This window comes from Rhinoraja longicauda, chromosome 9, assembly GCF_053455715.1.
Source record: "Rhinoraja longicauda isolate Sanriku21f chromosome 9, sRhiLon1.1, whole genome shotgun sequence".
Lineage (NCBI taxonomy): Eukaryota > Metazoa > Chordata > Chondrichthyes > Rajiformes > Arhynchobatidae > Rhinoraja > Rhinoraja longicauda.
In genome coordinates this window covers 50,370,490-50,389,872 of record NC_135961.1, presented here as the reverse complement: position 1 = coordinate 50,389,872, position 19,383 = coordinate 50,370,490, and the positions used below count along the sequence as shown (strand labels likewise).

At 42.3% G+C, this 19,383-nt stretch overlaps 1 protein-coding gene across 1 annotated transcript in view; it reads right to left on the bottom strand.

Moving 5' to 3' along the window:
• Positions 1 to 19,383, bottom strand: part of vta1 (vesicle (multivesicular body) trafficking 1) — a 167,930-nt gene that overhangs the window by 3,050 nt on the left and 145,497 nt on the right. Inside the window, exon 7 of the mRNA XM_078405455.1 lies at positions 14,963 to 15,046. Within this exon, the coding sequence (XP_078261581.1) occupies positions 14,963 to 15,046 (84 nt within the window). The remainder of the gene's footprint in view (positions 1 to 14,962; positions 15,047 to 19,383) is intronic.

Below are 19,383 nucleotides of genomic sequence, written 5' to 3'. Positions count from 1 at the left end.
GTGGCTCCACCAACTGTGCCACAGTGCCACCCAGAAACATTGTTTCTGTTTCTTCCAGGGTAATAGAATCCAAGGTGTAGCAAATCCCTTTACTCCTCTGTGATACTGTTGTTTAAAGAGCAACAAAAGTTAACTAAAAAGGCAATACGGGGAGAAAAGATGAGGTACGAGGGTAAACTAGCCAATAATATAAAGGAGGATAGCAAAAGTTTTTTTAGGTACGTGAAGAGGAAAAAAATAGTCAAGGCAAATGTGGGTCCCTTGAAGACAGAAGCAGGGGAATTTATTATGGGGAACAAAGAAATGGCAGACGAGTTAAACCGTTACTTTGGATCTGTCTTCACTGAGGAAGATACACACAATCTCCCAAATGTTCTAGGGGCCGGAGAACCTAGGGTGATGGAGGAACTGAAGGAAATCCACATTAGGCAGGAAATGGTTTTGGGTAGACTGATGGGACTGAAGGCTGATAAATCCCCAGGGCCTGATGGTCTGCATCCCAGAGTACTTAAGGAGGTGGCTCTAGAAATAGTGGAAGCATTGGAGATCATTTTTCAATGTTCTATAGATTCAGGATCAGTTCCTGTGGATTGGAGGATAGCAAATGTTATCCCACTTTTTAAGAAAGGAGGGAGAGAGAAAACGGGTAATTATAGACCAGTTAGTCTGACATCAGTGGTGGGGAAGATGCTGGAGTCAATTATAAAAGACGAAATTGCTGAGCATTTGGATAGCAGTAACGGGATCATTCCGAGTCAGCATGGATTTACGAAGGGGAAATCATGCTTGACAAATCTACTGGAATTTTTTGAGGATGTAACTAGGAAAATTGACAAGGGAGAGTCAGTGGATGTGGTGTACCTCGACTTTCAGAAAGCCTTCGACAAGGTCCCACATAGGAGATTAGTGGGCAAAATTAGGGCACATGGTATTGGGGGTAGGGTACTGACATGGATAGAAAATTGGTTGACAGACAGAAAGCAAAGAGTGGGGATAAATGGGTCCCTTTCGGAATGGCAGGCAGTGACCAGTGGGGTACCGCAAGGTTCGGTGCTGGGACCCCAGCTATTTACGATATACATTAATGACTTAGACGAAGGGATTAAAAGTACCATTAGCAAATTTGCAGATGATACTAAGTTGGGGGGTAGTGTGAATTGTGAGGAAGATGCAATAACGCTGCAGGGTGACTTGGACAGGTTGTGTGAGTGGGCGGATACATGGCAGATGCAGTTTAATGTAGGTAAGTGTGAGGTTATTCACTTTGGAAGTAAGAATAGAAAGGCAGATTATTATCTGAATGGTGTCAAGTTAGGAGGAGGGGGAGTTCAACGAGATCTGGGTGTCCTAGTGCATCAGTCAATGAAAGGAAGCATGCAGGTTCAGCAGGCAGTGAAGAAAGCCAATGGAATGTTGGCCTTCGTAACAAGAGGAGTTGAGTATAGGAGCAAAGAGGTCCTTCTACAGTTGTACCGGGCCCTGGTGAGACCGCACCTGGAGTACTGTGTGCAGTTTTGGTCTCCAAATTTGAGGAAGGATATTCTTGCTATGGAGGGCGTGCAGCGTAGGTTCACTAGGTTAATTCCCGGAATGGCGGGACTGTCGTATGTTGAAAGGCTGGAGCGATTGGGCTTGTATACACTGGAATTTAGAAGGATGAGGGGGGATCTTATTGAAACATATAAGATAATTAGGGGATTGGACACATTAGAGGCAGATAACATGTTCCCAATGTTGGGGGAGTCCAGAACAAGGGGCCACAGTTTGAGAATAAGGGGTAGGCCATTTAGAACGGAGATGAGGAAGAACTTTTTCAGTCAGAGGGTGGTGAAGGTGTGGAATTCTCTGCCTCAGAAGGCAGTGGAGGCCAGTTCGTTGGATGCTTTCAAGAGAGAGCTGGATAGAGCTCTTAAGGATAGCGGAGTGAGGGGGTATGGGGAGAAGGCAGGAACGGGGTACTGATTGAGAGTGATCAGCCATGATCGCATTGAATGGCGGTGCTGGCTCGAAGGGCTGAATGGCCTACTCCTGCACCTATTGTCTATTGTCTATTGTCTATTGTCTATTGTTTCCTGGTCACTTGACCAAGATCTCTCATTTCTAACCACGTCTTAAATGCCTCTTATATTAAACACGTCGTAAATTAAATGACCTTTGAGTCGCTTTGTTCCTGTATCAAGTGCCAAGTTTAGAGATTTGAGCACAAAATCTGGATTGTCAGTCTTGGGCATTATCAAGGATGCAGAAATGAAAAGTTCACCCACTGACTCGTCTGCTCTCAGGTGAATACAATAAGATCACTATGCACAGATATGAAGTAGTAGTCAGTTAATGCCAGTGACACAAAAGACTGCAGATGCTAGAATCTTGATTAAAAAAAACAAAGTGCCAGAGGAACGCAGTGGAGAAAAATAAATCAACAGACGACATTTCGAGTCAGAAGAAGGGTCCCAACCTGAAACGTGTCTGTTTATTTCCTTCCACATGTGCTGCCGACCTGCTGAGTTCCTCCAGCAGGTTGTTTTTTTCATTCAAATCCTGGTTCAATATTTATCCTTAAATCATTTTTTGCTACAAAAATGATTACCTGGTCATTATCACATTGCTATTTATGGAAGCTTACGAACAGGCTTTAAAACACTTCAAAACTTCTTGAAAGGGGTGTGCAAGTCTTTTGTTTTAAACTTTAATCTGGATAAATGTTAACCCAGGGGAGAGTTTTGAAATGTTAACCCAGGGGAGAGTTTTGTACACTGAGGAATGTTGGATAGAGAAAGGGGCAGGTTGTCAGCTTCTGAATGTGGCTGGAAAAATGGCCAATACAGATAGAATCCCACCCGATATTTCGTACAGGTTCTTACCATCGTGACTTGGAAATAGTTTGGGTTGACACGTCTTTGTCATCGGATGAAAATGAGCAACCGTGCAACAGAACGGTTTTCATTGGAATGCCTCAAAGCAATTACATTTGCACAATCAACTCACCCCTGATTTCATGCAGTATTTATTTACTTTTGATGGAACAATATAAAAGACACAAGTAGATTAATGCCCAAAGTTATTATTACAAAATGGCTTCAATTTCAAATAGTCATTCCAGGTTACTAAAGTGCACGTCAAGCAAGATTTCTTGAAGTCATTGATCGGAATGGAGTTGGCTTTGGCTGGAAGTCATGAAAAGAATGGATGGTGGTCAGCTACTACCATGAAAGAACAGTAAATGTATGTGCGGAAGTATTTGTAGTCCCTTGAACCTGCTCTGCTATTTAGTACTTGGCTTCAGTAGCACGTTCCTCTTTGTTGCCTATATTTTTTTTTGTAAAATCACGAGAAACGTAGATAGAGTAGACAGTCAGAGCCTTAATCCCAGTGTGGAAATGTCAAATACTCAAGCATTTAAGATCAGAGGGAGAAAGTTTAAAGGAGATGTTGAGGGCAAGTTTTTAAAAATTCAGTTTAAAGGGCAGCATGGTGGCCAAACAATAGAGTTGCTGCCTTCCAGTGCCGGTTTAGATCCTGACTACAATGCTGTCTGTACAGAGTTTGTACATTCTCCCTGTTACCACAAAGGCTTTCTCCGGGTGCTCCGGTTTCCTTCCACAGCTCAAAAACGTACTGGTTTGTAGGTTAATTCACTTGGGTAAAATTATAAATTGCCCCTAGTGCGTAGGATAGTGTTAGTGTACGGGGTGATCGCTGGTCAGCGCGGACTCCGTAGGCCGAGGGGTCTGTTTCCACGCTGTATCTCAAAACTAAACAATGGTTCATGCCTGGAACGCGCTCCCAGGGCTGGTGGTTGGAAACAAATACCATCATGCATTTAAAAGTCTTTTACACAGGCACATGGATATGCAGGGACTGGAGGGATAGGTGAGCATGTGTATGCACTGGGGAACAGGCATCACAGTTGGCATAGCCATTGTGGGCTGAAGGACATGTTCCTGTGCTGTATTGTTCTAGGTCTTGCAATGACCAGAATTTTTTTAAATCTCTCAGCATTAAATATATTCTGCGCTTCACTCTCCAAAGCTCTCTGGAGAAGATAATTCCAGATTCACCAATCTCTTTCAAAATAAATTCATTATCTGCACCCTAAATGGACAACCCCATATTTTGAAATTATGACTCCCAGTTTTAAATTCCTTCCACTACCTCAACATTACCCAGCCAAGCTCCCTCTGATCTGTTTGAATAAGATCACCCGTAGCTAAGTCCCATCTCGGACCCACCATAAATAAGTCTATACTATAACAATTTTTTTAAAGACATTTGGATGGGTACATGGATAGGAAAGGCTTAGAGAGATATTGGCAAATGCAGGCAGGTGGGACTAGTGGGGATGGGGCATCTTGGTCACCATGGCAAGTTGGGCTGAAGAGCCTACATCCATGTGGTATGATTGAATGACTCACACAACGTACTCGCAGAAATGTATTATGCTTCCTTTGTTGAGCATCTGAAGCCCTCTTCAAGTTATTTCAAACACCCTGTATTTATTTCCACAGATTTTCCATTCTGTACCAGTTTTTTTTACCTTCTGAGCAATCTATCTCGCAAGACTGCTCGTCCACTGGCTGTCAAATGCAAACATGCAACTCGAATTAACCTTCACCTTTTCTATTTTTGTTTTTCCCAGTCATGCTAAAGAAGAATCCTTCTCTGAACTGCATTTAAAATTTCCAGTGTTTTTTGATACTAAGCCCTTTCAATTCTGGCAGGTATGCAGCTCAAAAGCTGGATGAGGCCTTGGAAATATAGTGAGCTGTCAATTCCAGTAAGCAATCAAACAGCCTCCCTGTATCTTGCTGAAAAGATAGTTTAATGCTTTGATTCACCTAATATTTAAATGTTAAAAGAAAATTAACTGATACTTTATTCCGCATCTGAAGTAAGTTTTCCTTACAATTTTTTTTTTTTCTTAAACATTTTATACTCCCTGAAGCAGTTTTACACGGTGCATCATGGCCCTCCTGAATGGGCACTTCCCAGGCCTTACCGAAGGCGATTAGGTATATTCGAAAAGTCAACCAGCAATACAATCTCACCTGCCTTCATGCACACTGTCCTCCATAGAAAGTTAGTCAAACAGCTCTGAAATACACCCTTCAGCCCATCTTCTGGCCCAACATCCATACCCATCTTTCTGCCCATCTATCCCATTTGCCTGTGTTCGGTCCATATTGCCTTTGATACCTTATGCCAAAATCAAACTCTTGGAAGAACTCAGCGGGTCAGGCAGAATCCGTGGAGTGAAATGAAAAGACGTTTCGGGTCCAGACCCTAAACTCCATCTATCCATTAGAGAAGATATGTTTAAAGAAGATACTTTTGCACAATGGCTGTTTTGTGCAGCTACTTGGTGACTTTCCAAAGTACTCATAATTGAGTCCATTGTAGTAAATAAGTAATATGAAACATTTAGGTGACTCAAACTTTTTTTTTTACAAATTACTGCATTTTTGCTATGCTCCACAGAACAAAAACAGCAAACCACTTGAACAGTGAACCTCCTTTGTAGAAAAGAAATACATTCATTCAGTCAGAATCATACAGCACGGAACAAAGAGCCTTAGGTTTAACTCGTCCACCCCAACAAAGATCTACACTAGTTTTCTTTGCCCATGTTTGGCCCATATCCCTCCAAACATTTCATATTTACTCACCTGCCAAATGTCTTTTACATGTGGTAATTCTACCTGCCTCAACCACTTACTCTGGCCGCTTGTCCACATGCTCACCATCCTCTGGGTGAAAACATTGCTCCTCGGTTACCTTTTAAATCTTTCCCCTCTCACATTAAATCTTGTCCTCTAGTTCTTCACTCCTCAACTCTAGGGGGGGAAAGGCTATGTAAATTCACTCTTTCTATGCCCCTCATGATTTTATACACCTCTATAAGATCACCCCTCAGACACACATGCTTCAAGGAATAAAGTCCCAGCCTGGCTAACCTTTCCCAATGACACAGGCCCTGGAGTCCTGGCAGCATCCAGGCAAATCCTTTCTGCACTCTTTCCAGCTTAATGGCATCTTTCCTATAGCTGGGTGACCAAAACCAAATTCAACACTCCAACACTTGGAGACAGAGTTTGTAGGTTTGGGAGTAACCTGGGAGAGTAATGACAGTACATTTTGTTACTGATATTTATTGCAGCCAGTATGCTTCAATGGTGAATAGAATGAGTTTTTAGGGTGGTGGTCAATTGCTTGGGCTATGTTGTCTTGGGCTACTGTACTCATCCACATGAGTGGAGAGTTTTCCCAATGTACCCCGGGCAGGACCAACTCGGCCTTTCGCTGCTGAAGCCCGAGTCCAGAAGTTTCCTCCTTAAATCCTCTACTTCTGAAGCTCCTTAAATGTACCTCATAGAGCACATAGATAGACACAAAACGCTGGAGTAACTCAGCGGGACAGGCAGCACCTCTGGAGAGAAGGAATGGGTGACATTTCGGACTGGTCTGAAGAAGTGCCTCAACCCGAAACTACACCCATTGTTTCTCAGTTCAGGTAACGCTATTAAAACAACACCAATGACTGCTCAAAGTGGAGGAAGAACATTCGGATAGTACTGAGAAACTTGAACTGAGAAGCTATACATCAAAAACACCCCAGGATAGGTGGCAGGAATGCATCACTCCTAAACTACACACCCAATCCAGCGGCCGCCACCTGCTTCATCTATGCTTCCCACCTCAGAACTGACAAAAAGAGTGGAAGTAAGCTATCAACGATCCAGAAGGCTCGAATTAGGGATTTGTCACATAAATAGTTATGTGTTTAGCTTTATAGACCAGGAACCCTGAAGCCTCCCATTTTATTTTGCATTAGATTTCTTTTTTCTGTTTTGTTGCTGTGCACCAAAAAAAACGTAGAACATATAAACATACAAAAGAAAAGCATGGGAACAAGGCGTGCGGCCCAGAATGCCTGTGCGGGGCCCGATGCCAAGTGAACTAATCTTATCTACGTATCTCCCTCAATTTCCTGTGCCTATTTTAAAGCCTTTTCAAAGCCACTATCGTATTTGCCTTCACTATCACTACCTTCTGCATGAAAAGAAAACTTGCCCCTCATGTTCCCGTTAAACTTTGCCCTTCTCAACTTAAAGCTATGCCCTCTAGTATTTGACATTTCTTCCCTCAGAAAAAGGTTCTGTCTACCTAACCTGCCTCTCATAATTTTTAATACTTCTTTCGGGTCTCCTCTATTGAGGTCTCCCCTCAACTTCTGGCTTTCCAGAGAAAACAATCCATGTTTCTCCCTGTAGTTGTGGAAACATTCTGGTAAACCTCTCCTGCATCCTCTTTAAAACTTCCACATCCTTCTTGTAATAGGGTGACCAGAACTGCACACAACACTCCAAATGCGGCCTAATCACTTTATGACTTCCTGATTCTTATACTTAATGCCCTGACTAAAGATGATGAGCATACCACATACCTTCTTTACCACTCTATCTAATTGTGTTGCCAATTACATTCAACCTCCCAAAGAGCAACACTTCACCTGCTCAGATTAAAAAACATCTGTCATTTTTCCTTCCATTTCTGAAGTTGATCTATATCTTGTTGTATACTTTGACAGCTTTGCTCACTGTCCGTAACTCCAACTACCTTGGTGTCTTCTGCAAAATTACTAGCTAATTACCCACCTATGCTTACATCCAAGACATTTATATACATCACAAACAAGGTCCCAGCATAGATCCCTATGGATCTCCACTGGTCACTTGAGTTTTGAGAAATAACCTTTCCCGAGTTGCTGGCAGGATTCTGCAAAATCCCTGACTTACTCTAATCGTTATTGTTTGAAATAGTCAGCTGAAATTAAAGAACAAGAAAGCAGAACCTGATTTGTTGTGGTCTGCGAATGATTGCCGTTGCCAAAACAAATGAATGAATGTTCTTCAACAGAGGGTGGTGGTTGATAGGAAAAGGGAAGGAACTCAACACAGTTTTTACTCAACAGCAAGTTTATTGCAACTGGCAAAATCTTTTTTTTGTAAACTTCTATTTCTGGAATCTATAGAGACACGTGAACAATCCTTTGTTTTCATTCTACTTTCCCCTTTACTTCATAACTGGTGGGAAGAACAACTGTGTCCTCTAGATTCCAGAAACACGTGACAATGGACTTTACAACTCACTGCTTTCTCTTGCTCTGCCTCCTCATGAATGAAGGCCAGGGGTAACGTTTGCCAATTTTATAGCCCTTAAAATTAGAACCCAAGTCTTCCTGAATGGATCGCCTTTTCTTGTCTGGAAAGCAAGTTTACTGAAATTGATCTTCACTCCTGAATGGACTGGATGCAGACCAGCTGAATCCAAAAATCAAAACTGTAACATGGGAAATTGAACAATAAGGGAACTTTCTCTTACGTGAAATGGTTCTCGTAAATATCTGGTATTACAGTGTACCAACAATTCCCATTCCTGGGCTAAATAGAATCAAGATTCCTGGTAAAAGCCCTGCAATTTTCCTGAATGTTTGGAAGGAAGTTAAGAAATAGAAACATAGAAAATAGGTGCAGGAGTAGGCCATTCGGCCCTTCGAGCCTGCACCGCCATTCAATATGATCATGGCTGATCATCCAACTCAGTATCCCGTACCTGCCTTCTCTCCATACCCCCTGATCCCTTTAGCCACAAGGGCCACATCTAACTCCCTCTTAAATATAGCCAATGAACTGGCCTCAACTACCTTCTGTGGCAGAGAATTCCACAGATTCACCACTCTCTGTGTGAAAAAAACCATTCTCATCTCGGTCCTAAAAGACTTCCCCCTTATCCTTAAACTGTGACCCCTTGTTCCCAATTTGCCTCCTCTATCCTATATATTTCTAATAAAAGTTAGCTTAAGCTCAAGGAAGGTCACCTCATCTTCCACCTTGTAGAAGGGTGTCAAACTCATTTTGGGTCACGGGCCGGAATGGGCAAAATGCGACTTCATGCGGGCCGGATCAGTTGTGCACGCGTGAACTTACGCTCGCGTGCTCCCACCCCAGCTTTCGTTGCCTTCGTTTTTTTCAACCTGCTCTTATGTGTCTCAGTCTCTGCTATAACTACAAAGTGTTTCACTTTAGGAATTTCGTTTCTTATGGAGTCCTGCTGAGTTACTCCAGCTTTTTGTGTCTGTCTTCGGTTTAAACCAGCATCTGCAGTTCCTTCCTACACATTGACAGATAGCAAGCAGGTGGGGGAGGGGAAGGATAGAGATAGCTACATAGGTTGGGAGGGAACAAGGACTCTCCAAAGGGTTGCATGTTGTGTAATCTGGTAAAACAGAGGTGAAAAGTAGAAGCAAACAAGGGCAGCTGGAAACGTTTGGGGCGCTACACTGAATGGATTAGAGTGTGTCTTCCCTACTTTTGTCAGCGGACCGGCCTCCCTGTCGGGGGGGGGGGGGGGAAGGGGGAAGGCATGACGCTCACACGCTCCAAAGCTGTCCTCCGTCGGTCGGAGGGCGCGGTTGTGCACGATCACTTCTAACCGCTTTCTCTTCTTCCCCCATTCTTTCCCTCTTTCCCGGCCATGTGCCACGGGGCACAGCATTGCCTTACCCATACGCACCGCTGGGTCAGAAGGCGGACTCGGGTCGAGGGGACCTGTCGGGTCAGAGCGCCGTGTCCGGCCCCACCTCACCCGTCCCGGCGTAGTGCAGCCCATAGAGTGCAGCAGCAGCACCGCCTCGCCCATAGCTCCGTCGGTCGGCAGCCCGGCCAGCTGTCCGACCTTCGGACCTTCGCTTAGCGGCGACACCACCACCCCTCCTCCTCATGGCCGATCATCGGTTCATGAGTTGGATGGGGTGTTGGACATTGCGTGCTGCAGAACACATACGCACACTCATATTACCCTCATACACGTACACATTCACATATGCACATCTGCATTCATACGGTCACGCGCACACACGCGCACTCACTCGTACACGCAGCAGGTGGCATGGACAGCGGTGGGAGAGAGAGCGGCGAGAGCGAAAGAGAGCGGCGAGAGAGAGAGAGAGAGCAGCGAGAGAGAGAGAGAGAGAGAGAGAGAGAGAGAGAGAGAGAGCGGCGAGAGCGAGAGAGGCGAGAGAGAGAGAGAGAGCGATGAGGGAGAGAGCGAGCGGTGAGAGGGAGAGTGCGGCGAGAGAGAGAGCGGCGAGAGAGAGAGAGCGGCAAGAGGGAGCGGCTGCCGTACAGGTACATAATAAATGGTCGCAAATATACTTTTTTCCCCCCAAATCATCCCACGGGCTGGATTGAACCCCTTCACGGGCCGGGTCATTAGTTTGACACCCCTGAATTTTAAATTAAGTTCAAGAACTTCAAATACCTCCCAATCTAACAATTTTATTTCAGATTTCCAGCATTCTTTCTTTAAATTTGTATTATCATTCTACTTTTGTTAGTTTACATGTATTTTTAACTGTTTATTAGAATCACAAATAAATTCTGACACTGGAAGAGATTTGGTGCAACGACCCACTCTAACCCTTCCTGCCTTCTGCTGTCTCACAGACTTTTCCTTCTGATCTTACCTCCCCTTTTTTTCCGGCATTTTAAAAACTGTTTTTCTCTAACTTTTTCCAGTTCTTATAAAATACCTTGGACTTGAATGGTTAAATCTGCTCTGGTCTCTCCACAGATACTGTTTGGCTTGCTGAGTATTTCTTGAGTTTCAAAAGAAATTATAAAACTTGGTGTATAGATTGAAACCACTGTATTTGCCTTGACTGTAACTCCTATTGTTTCTCCAAGCAATAACCTTTTAAGGTTCATTTTCTCCACATTTAGGTGCATCTGTTTTCTATCGGACTGGTTTTCAGTAAATGCAACAGTTGGCATAGTGTTTTGTTGAGATGCTGATATTTCCATTTATTGTTAATAAGGTCTCTGGGGCACCAGTAGTCTGACTGATCTCCATCCGGATTGAGGTGACTCTGAAAAATTACAGCCCCTAAAGGGAATAGAGAAAGAAAGTGTGCTGGGAGCAGAGTTAATTCTGTACATTAAAAGTATGGAGCCGGCACGGAGTCTGATGCCATTGACCAAGACAGAACTGAATGGATGATATGCAACCCTCACAAAGGGTAAATATGAACCTCATGCGAATAAATCTTGTAATGCAATTATAATACGAGGAAAAGAAAGCAAATGTATATGGAATAGAACAAAAGCACAATGTTTCGGTTGGGATCTCGCTTATGCCATAGATTTATTCGGCACGGAAACTGGCCCCTTCGGCCCCTACTGACCAAGATGCCCCAAGTTAGTTCCATTTGCTCAGGCCTGGCCCCTAACATTCCAAACCTTCCCTGTCCATGTTAAGTTAAGACGCCTATCCAATGCGTCTTAAATGTTTTTATTGTACCTGCCTCAATACTTCCTCTGGTAGCTCATTCACTCTCTGTGTGAAAATGTTGACCCAATTAAATTCTTCCTTTCTCACTTTAAACCTATGCCCTCTAGTTCTTGATTCCCCAACCCTAGGAAAAAGAATCTCTGCATTCAACCTATCTTTCCTCTCATAATTCTATATACCTCCATAAGATCACCCCTCAGTTTCTTATGCTCCATTGAAAAGAGTCCTAGTCTGCTCACCCTCTCTGCACAACTGAGTTCTTCAAGATCTGGCACCATCCCCATAAATCTCCTCTGCACTCTTTTTCAGCATCATGGCTTCTTTCCTATTACAAATCTATCACATATCTCTCCTTTTGAAATCTTTTCCAGAATGTAACCCCTTCACTTAGTTTTCAGTTAACTTCTTAATCTCAACAGAGTTCAATGACATCATCAACCGCTCACTTCAACAGCCTCCATCTGCGTCAAGAAAACCTTTATCTTTCCAGTTCCAAATAAAAATAAAGGGACCCGTCTCATTACCACTGCCCAGTCACTCTAACATCAAGCAAAATGGAGTGCTTTGAAAGAATGGTAGTAGCCTACATTTGGGCCAGTCTTCTGGACAATCTAAATGTCCTGCAATCTGCATACATAGAAAACATAGAAAAATAGGTGCAGGAGTAAGCCATTCGGCAGAATGGGCTCTTGATTTAACTCTCAAGCAGATTGCAAGGGCAAAGCAGATTATTTGCAAAGCGTACTCTTATATCTTCTTTAAGAGGGGAGTGCAGTTTTTGTTGTCTGCATGAACATCAATAAGACCTTAGTTAGACAAGTTACTGCATGGTAGCTAGTCTGAAAGGTTATATCACATGGGATCCAGAGTAAACTGGCCAAGCTGGTGGAAGAGGGGTGTTTTTAATTCTGGAGGCCTGTAACAAATTGTTTTTAATACTGGAGACCTGTTATAAATTGTTTACAAAAGGATTCAGTGCTCGGCCCACTGTTTTTCATTATTTATATTGAAAATGTGAATTTGAATGTAAGTGGCATTAAGGTGGCAGATGGTAACAAGTTTCCGGAAAACACTAACATTGGTGATATAGTGGACAGTGAAAAACGTTATCAACAATTTTAATAGGATCTCGATAAGCTGGGTCAATAGCCGATGAATGGTAGATGGAGTTTAATTCAGATAAATGCTAGATGGATTTTGTTTGGACAAAGCAGTACAAGGCTTACATGGTAAATGTTAGGGGCTGGGGAGTGTTGCAGAATAGAGATATGTAAGGGTGCAGGCACATAGTTCCATGAGGGCGGCGACACAGGTGGACAGGGTGGTGACAAAGATGTTTGGCATGCTTGCCTCATCGGTCAGGGTGTTGAGTACAGGGGTTTTTAGAGCACTTTGTACAGTTCTAATCACCCTGTTGTAGTACAGATGTCATTAAACTGGAAAGGGTGCAACAAGGACATTTCAGTCTGGAGGGGTTGAGCTTTTAGGAGAGGCTGGATAGGCTGGGTATTTTTCTCCCAGAGGCATATAAGGCTGAGGGGTGATCTTATAGAGGTACACAAAATCATGAGGGAGATAAATAGTGAATAGCCGCAGTCTTTCCCCTAGGGTAGGAAAGTGAAAAGTAAAAGGCAGAGGTTAGAAGGGAAGGAATTAAGAGGGACCTGAGGGGCAACTTTTTTCACACAAAGAGTGATACAGATACAGATCGAGCTGCCAGAGGATGTGATATGACATTTAAAAGACATTTGGACAGGTACATGGATAGGAAAGGTTTGGAGTGATATGTGCTAGGGGCAGGCAATTGGGACTAGTTTGGTTAAGCAAGTTGGTCGGCATGGTCAAAAACAAACACATCAAAACAATCTAATCTAACAAGAGCTACAGGGAACACAAATTCTTTTTTTGGGAACAATGTTAATCATCAAAGACGTACAGGTTTGTAGGTTAATTGGCTGGGTAAATGTAAAAATTGGCCCTAGTGGCTGTAGGATAGTGTTAATGTACGGGGATCACTGGGCGGCACGGACTTGGTGGGCCGAAAGGGCCTGTTTCCGGCTGTATATATATGATGATGATATGATGATATGATATGATCATTAAACACTCATGAAGCTGCATAGAGTTTAAGCAAAAAACTAAGAAAGATATAAACTGGGTTGGCTCAAGAGCTTTAGGAGATTGTTGGATGGGCTGACCAATTACAGAATGAACAAAATACTTCTCAAGTCAAACTATGAGCTGACTGCAATGTTGGTTATGACACAGATCATTGAGCACAATAAATGCACGTTCTGTCAAAAAAGTCTAACAGAATGCTTAGTTTTTCTCAATCCCCATAGAAAATACAGGATAACCAATTATGAATGGATAATTATAATTTCATGGCTCAACTTACAACTAATGCATGCTCAAATATGTCTCATTTGAAATTCCAATGTTATTAGTTTTATCATAATTGGTGCATTTAAGTAATCATTTCTAAAATTTGCAACACATTTGTATCAATGAGCCTCAAGCAAAATCATGTTTGAATATTAGAAAACTGAGTTTTCTCAAACCCTGATTGGAACTACTACCGTGATGTATATGCATCGCAGTTTAAGTCTCCAAAACTTTTTTTTAAAGTTTAACTCAAAAACCTCCGCATTTGAGGCTTTGCTGGAAGCAAACTTTAGAGTCATAGCAGCTACCGATTCCATGCGGAACTTAAGGCACCCATCATTACGCTATTCCTATCCTAACCCATTTTATTCTCTCCATCAACTCTCCCTCATTTCAACACCATTGATCCCCAATCAGAGTCTACACTTTGGAACAATTCACAGTGGCCCATTAACTTGATCCCTCAATTTTTATTTGAATTATAGGAAGAAACCAGAGCACTGGAGGAAAGTCATGCAATTATAGACATAACACAAACTCCACAAGGGCAGCAATCCCACAGCCTTTACCACAAAGGGCAAGGGTAGCAGGCACATGAACATACCCTGTGGGTTCTCTCTTAAGCATAACGTCATATTGACTCAGAAATGTATATCACTGGTCCTTTATCGTCGCCTGGCCTAAATCCTATCCAATAGCACAATGTGAGTATGTTCATCAGAAGGTCTGTGGTGATTCAGGAAGATGCCTCACTACCTCATAGGAATTAGGGGTGGGCAAGAAATGCTGACCTTGCCAGCGATGCCCAGATCCCAAAAAGGAATACAAAGGGAAAATTCAAATTTTGATTATTTGGATGTATTTACACTTTCTAACTTCAATTGCACTGTATTACTTCTCATCTCTGTATCGGGTAAGTGACCCCTTATGCTATATTCAAATTTTTTTCCTGTTGTCTACCCTTTTTGGATTTTCATAGCTTTGGCATGCTGTATCCACAACTGGCTTCAGAGAAGATTACGCTTTTGGCTACCCAGAACATTGACTTTTGCTGTCCAACTGACATGAAATCGCCATTAAATGTTCTGAATGAATGGTTTATGTTACTGTGTGTTCAGTGCCAGCACTTGATCCCCATTATAATCTGGCACAGAATCAGAAGATTGCATCTTGTTGTGCACAGTGCCAATTATCTAATTACTGAAAAAGTTGGAAGAGTTGAAAATCTTACCCTGCGACGCTATGCTGTACAATGATGGGTCAATTATTGGTATGTTCTGAGGTCCTGGCTGTATTGTCGGAGTACTGGGCAACACTGCAAAAAGAATAAAATGAAAGCATGACTCAACTGATAGCCAACCAATGTAGCAGCTTGAAGGAGGAGGGTTCATACAGACATTTCTGGCCTCTCTCATAAAAGTCAATGATTTAAGGGGCTCTCGAGTGTTCCATAAAGGAGATCTGAGTTCCCAATCTAATTAAGTTATACCACTTATTCTTCAAGACGCAATTGGGATATGTCATATTAATAATGTTGCTTAAAATCACTGTAATTTTAAAGATTATGAAACCCTGCAAAAGTATTATCATTTACACAAAAATACATTTTTCCAGTCAAAGTCAAACTTCTCTAAAGTGAGCAGGGAACCTTTCATTTAAAAAAAAGACATGAGCTTCAGCCCTCTACATAATAATTCTTTAGTATTTACAAGAAAACATTCCTTACTGTGAGCTCAGGTGGCTCAGAAATATGTTGACCTTTCCTTATTAAGCAGCATGAAGCAATGCAAAAGGATACACCAACTTTATCCACACTGTTGGAAAAAAAAGTAACAGCAGTCCTCAAGGTATTAATTACCCCTGATTCTGTCAATGAAAACACCAAGAATAACATTCACACCTTGAGATGCATGTACATATGCAGCATAATAGTGCATCTCCCAAATTGGTTTCTATTTGTGAGTGAGCAGGAGATAAATCAATATAAATAAAATTCTTTTTTTAAGAAGAGAGAAATGATTATTAGCTTTAACATTCTTTTTTCCTTCATTTGATCTCTAATTCCCATTATTACCTAAAAAAAATAAATCTATTACAATACAATACAATATATCTTTATTGTCATTGTACAGGGGTACAACGAGATTGGGAATGCGCCTCCCATACGATGCAATAATTTAATTAATTTAAACAACAACAACCCAACGAAACAAATTGTAACAGTTTTAAGACAAAATAAAGTGCAAGTAGATCTGTGCCGGGTCACTGTGCGATGTGACCATCCGGTTCAGCAGGACCGGTTCATAGCAGCTATGGCAGTAGTCCCCCCCCCCCCCCCCTCCCCAGTTATGGTTCTTCCTCATGGGGAAATGTAGCAGTGAGAGGGAACTGAGATATGAGGGGAAATGGCTTGGTCACTCCACAAAGTCACAACTTGGTGATCAGGGACTCAGCATGGATAACTGAAACAATTTTTTACTTCAGAAGTCGCTTGGTGAGGCTTGCAGCAACTTATCCACTTCCATTAGAAGACCAAAGCTTCAATCCCTGATTTACTGATGAGCTTGCTTGGATAGAAATTAAAAAGCCTCAAAGCTGCCAGATATGGAAAGGTACAATTAGCTTTATGGAGAAACAAGCGACAGTTAAGTGCTGGAATCTGGAAAGAAAGAAAAAAAAAACTGCTGAAAATTTCCCTTTTGCCTCCACAGATGCTGCTTGAATCGTTGAGTTCTTCCAGCGATTTTTGTAACATTTGGCTGTGTTTTTTTTACAATCTACTGGAAATTATATGTGTGGATAGGATCAAAAATTTAACAGGCAACCTTGTGGATTATAAATTGCACAAGAAAAAAAACACATTAAGCCATGTAAGAAATAAAGTACCGGTGAGATCACAGTACATATCATCATATCATATCATATATCTACAGCCGGAAACAGGCCTTTTCGGCCCTCCAAGTCCGTGCCGCCCAGTGATCCCCGTACATTAACACTATCCTACACCCACTAGGGACAATTTTTACATTTACCCAGCCAATTAACCTACATACCTGTACGTCTTTGGAGTGTGGGAGGAAACCGAAGATCTCGGAGAAAACCCACGCAGGTCACGGGGAGAACGTACAAACTCCTTACAGTGCAGCACCCGTAGTCAGGATCGAACCTGAGTCTCCGGCGCTGCATTCGCTGTAAAGCAGCAACTCTACCGCTGCGCTACCGTGCTACCATGATTTTAAAGAGAATTTGATGATCTCTTTTAAAGGATGAGAAGAGAAAGTGGCAGGGGTAGAGAGAGGAATTCCAGAGCCAATAGCCCACGTAGCTGAGATGTTGCTTCAGGTATTGATTGTGATGATGACTGGGATACACAGAAGGGCAGAACTGAAGGTATACATAGTTATCTAAAAAGTTCCAAGAGTGGAGATATTAAGGAAATAATGGTAAGACCATTAGAAGGTTAGATCATGAAAGATTTTCAAAACAAGATTTTGAATTCACACACATTCAGAGAACGGTACCAGAAAATATAAATTCAGAAATGGCCTCACATTCAGCAAAATCAAGGCACTAGATGCAATATTTACTAACTCTACACTAGGATGCAGTGGGTTAATGCTAAGTCTGGAGAAAACAAATTATTTTCATCCAAATCTAAATGTCGCTGCTCTAGAATGAGGTTTTTCTTTTCTTGCCCATTGGTGGAACTTATCTGTTTTTAGTTTCTCCTATTCCTTTCACTTTTTTTTAAAATATATGAATAACATGACAGGAAATTACAGCAAAGGGAGGCCCTGTACAAAACGAATACAAAAGAACCACTGGGAGTACTGAAAAATATTCTGGAAAGTCCTGTTGCGATGATAAAAGATTACTTTCCATTGCCTAACCGAGATGGAGCAATACAACTTCAAGTCATTAACTGCATCTCAACCTGTTCATAAGGTTCTCACTGACCTTGTTCACAAAGAGTTCCATCTAAGGAATTTGGAAATTTAGTTCAAAAATATACTCATGCTTTAATGATGCCAGTGTGCTGCATCTTACATTAAAATATGGACATCAAACAATCCCAAGGTAACCATGTCAGAGACTGAAAGGATAACTAGAGATGAGAGCCAGTGCCAATGTCTAGCTGTTCCACTGGGATGTTTCACATTGCTCAATGCACTGTGACACGATGGAATCAAATGCATTTCAATATCTGGACTGAAAGGAATGCCAGTCCAAAGCAGCATTTGTTTCCCCCTAAAATCGTTCCATTTGGCTCTCAAAGGACATTCAACAAGCTGTGTTTGGGTTTACTTTCAAAGTCCCAAAAGGAAGGCTGCCTCAAGCCAGAACAGGAGATGGTCAAATCTGCCAAACACTAAATTTGTTGGTCTTCTTTCAAATGACGAGGACTTTGCATCACAGCTAATTCTCAGGAGACATCATCTCTAATTGCAAATAGAGAATCGTGTACAGGCACGATGATCACAATGCAAGCCTACATGCCAATATTCCTCATCAAAATTTAAACCCTAATGGGAAGAATGATTCTTCTGAGAAATATACCATCGAATTTTCTTCACAGATGGATAAAATATTGAAAGCAGAATTTGCAACAGATGTAAAGAATTTTCCATCAGGTCAATTTGCGTGAGGCGTTAACCCTCTTTCTTACTGCACAGATGCTGCTTCTGTTATACTTCACTCAAATAATTTTCCGCTCTTCCGAGAATACGTTTATCTGGATTTTCAATCAGTGGAGAACTCAGCCACTTAATTAGATCATTATCAATGATTTGGGCATCGTTGGCAAGGCCAGCATTTAATGCCCATCTCAAATTGCCCGAGCAAGTAGTAGTGAGCAGATTCCTTGAGGTGCTACAGCCCTTCTATTGAAAGTGCCTCCAACAGAGAGAGCTGTTGGGTAAACAGTTTCAGGATTTCGACCAAGCAATGATAAAGGACTCATGATGTACTTTTAAATCAACATGGTGTGCGATCAGAGCAAAAAATAAAGTGCTGGTGAAATTCAGCGGGTCAGGTAGCATCTGTGGAGGGAATGAACAGATGACGTTATGGGTCGGGACTCTTCTTCAGACTGATGGATGAGGGGGGAGAAAGTTGGCAAAGAGAGCTAGGGCAGAACAAAGCCTGGCAAGTTATGTGGATTCTGGAGGGGATGATTGGTAGATGGGTGGAAATTGTAACAAAGGCTAAGAGGTGAAACGGAGACAAAAGGATGTCAGATGAGGAAAGAAGAGAAGTGAAGCATAAAGCCAGAGAATTCAATGCTCATACTGTTGGGTTGTAAGCTACCAAGTGTGGGATATGAGGTGCCGCTCTTCCAGTTTGTGCATGGCCTCATTCTGGTAATGGAGGAGGCCAAGAACAGAAAGGTTGATATGGGAATAGGAACAAACGCTAAAATGTTGTGTTCTAACAGGTAAGGGGGCAGGCTGGGTGGGAGGGTTGAGCGACCCACGGAATTGCACAGACAGTTGTCTCTGCGGAAAGAGGTGGGAATGGGGAGATGTAACTGGTCATGGGATCATGCTGAAGGTGGTAGAAATGTTCGGAAAATGATATGTTGTATACAGAGGCTGGCACTGCAAAAGGTGAGGACCAGAAAAACTCTATTCTTGTTCCATCAGAGGGAAGGAG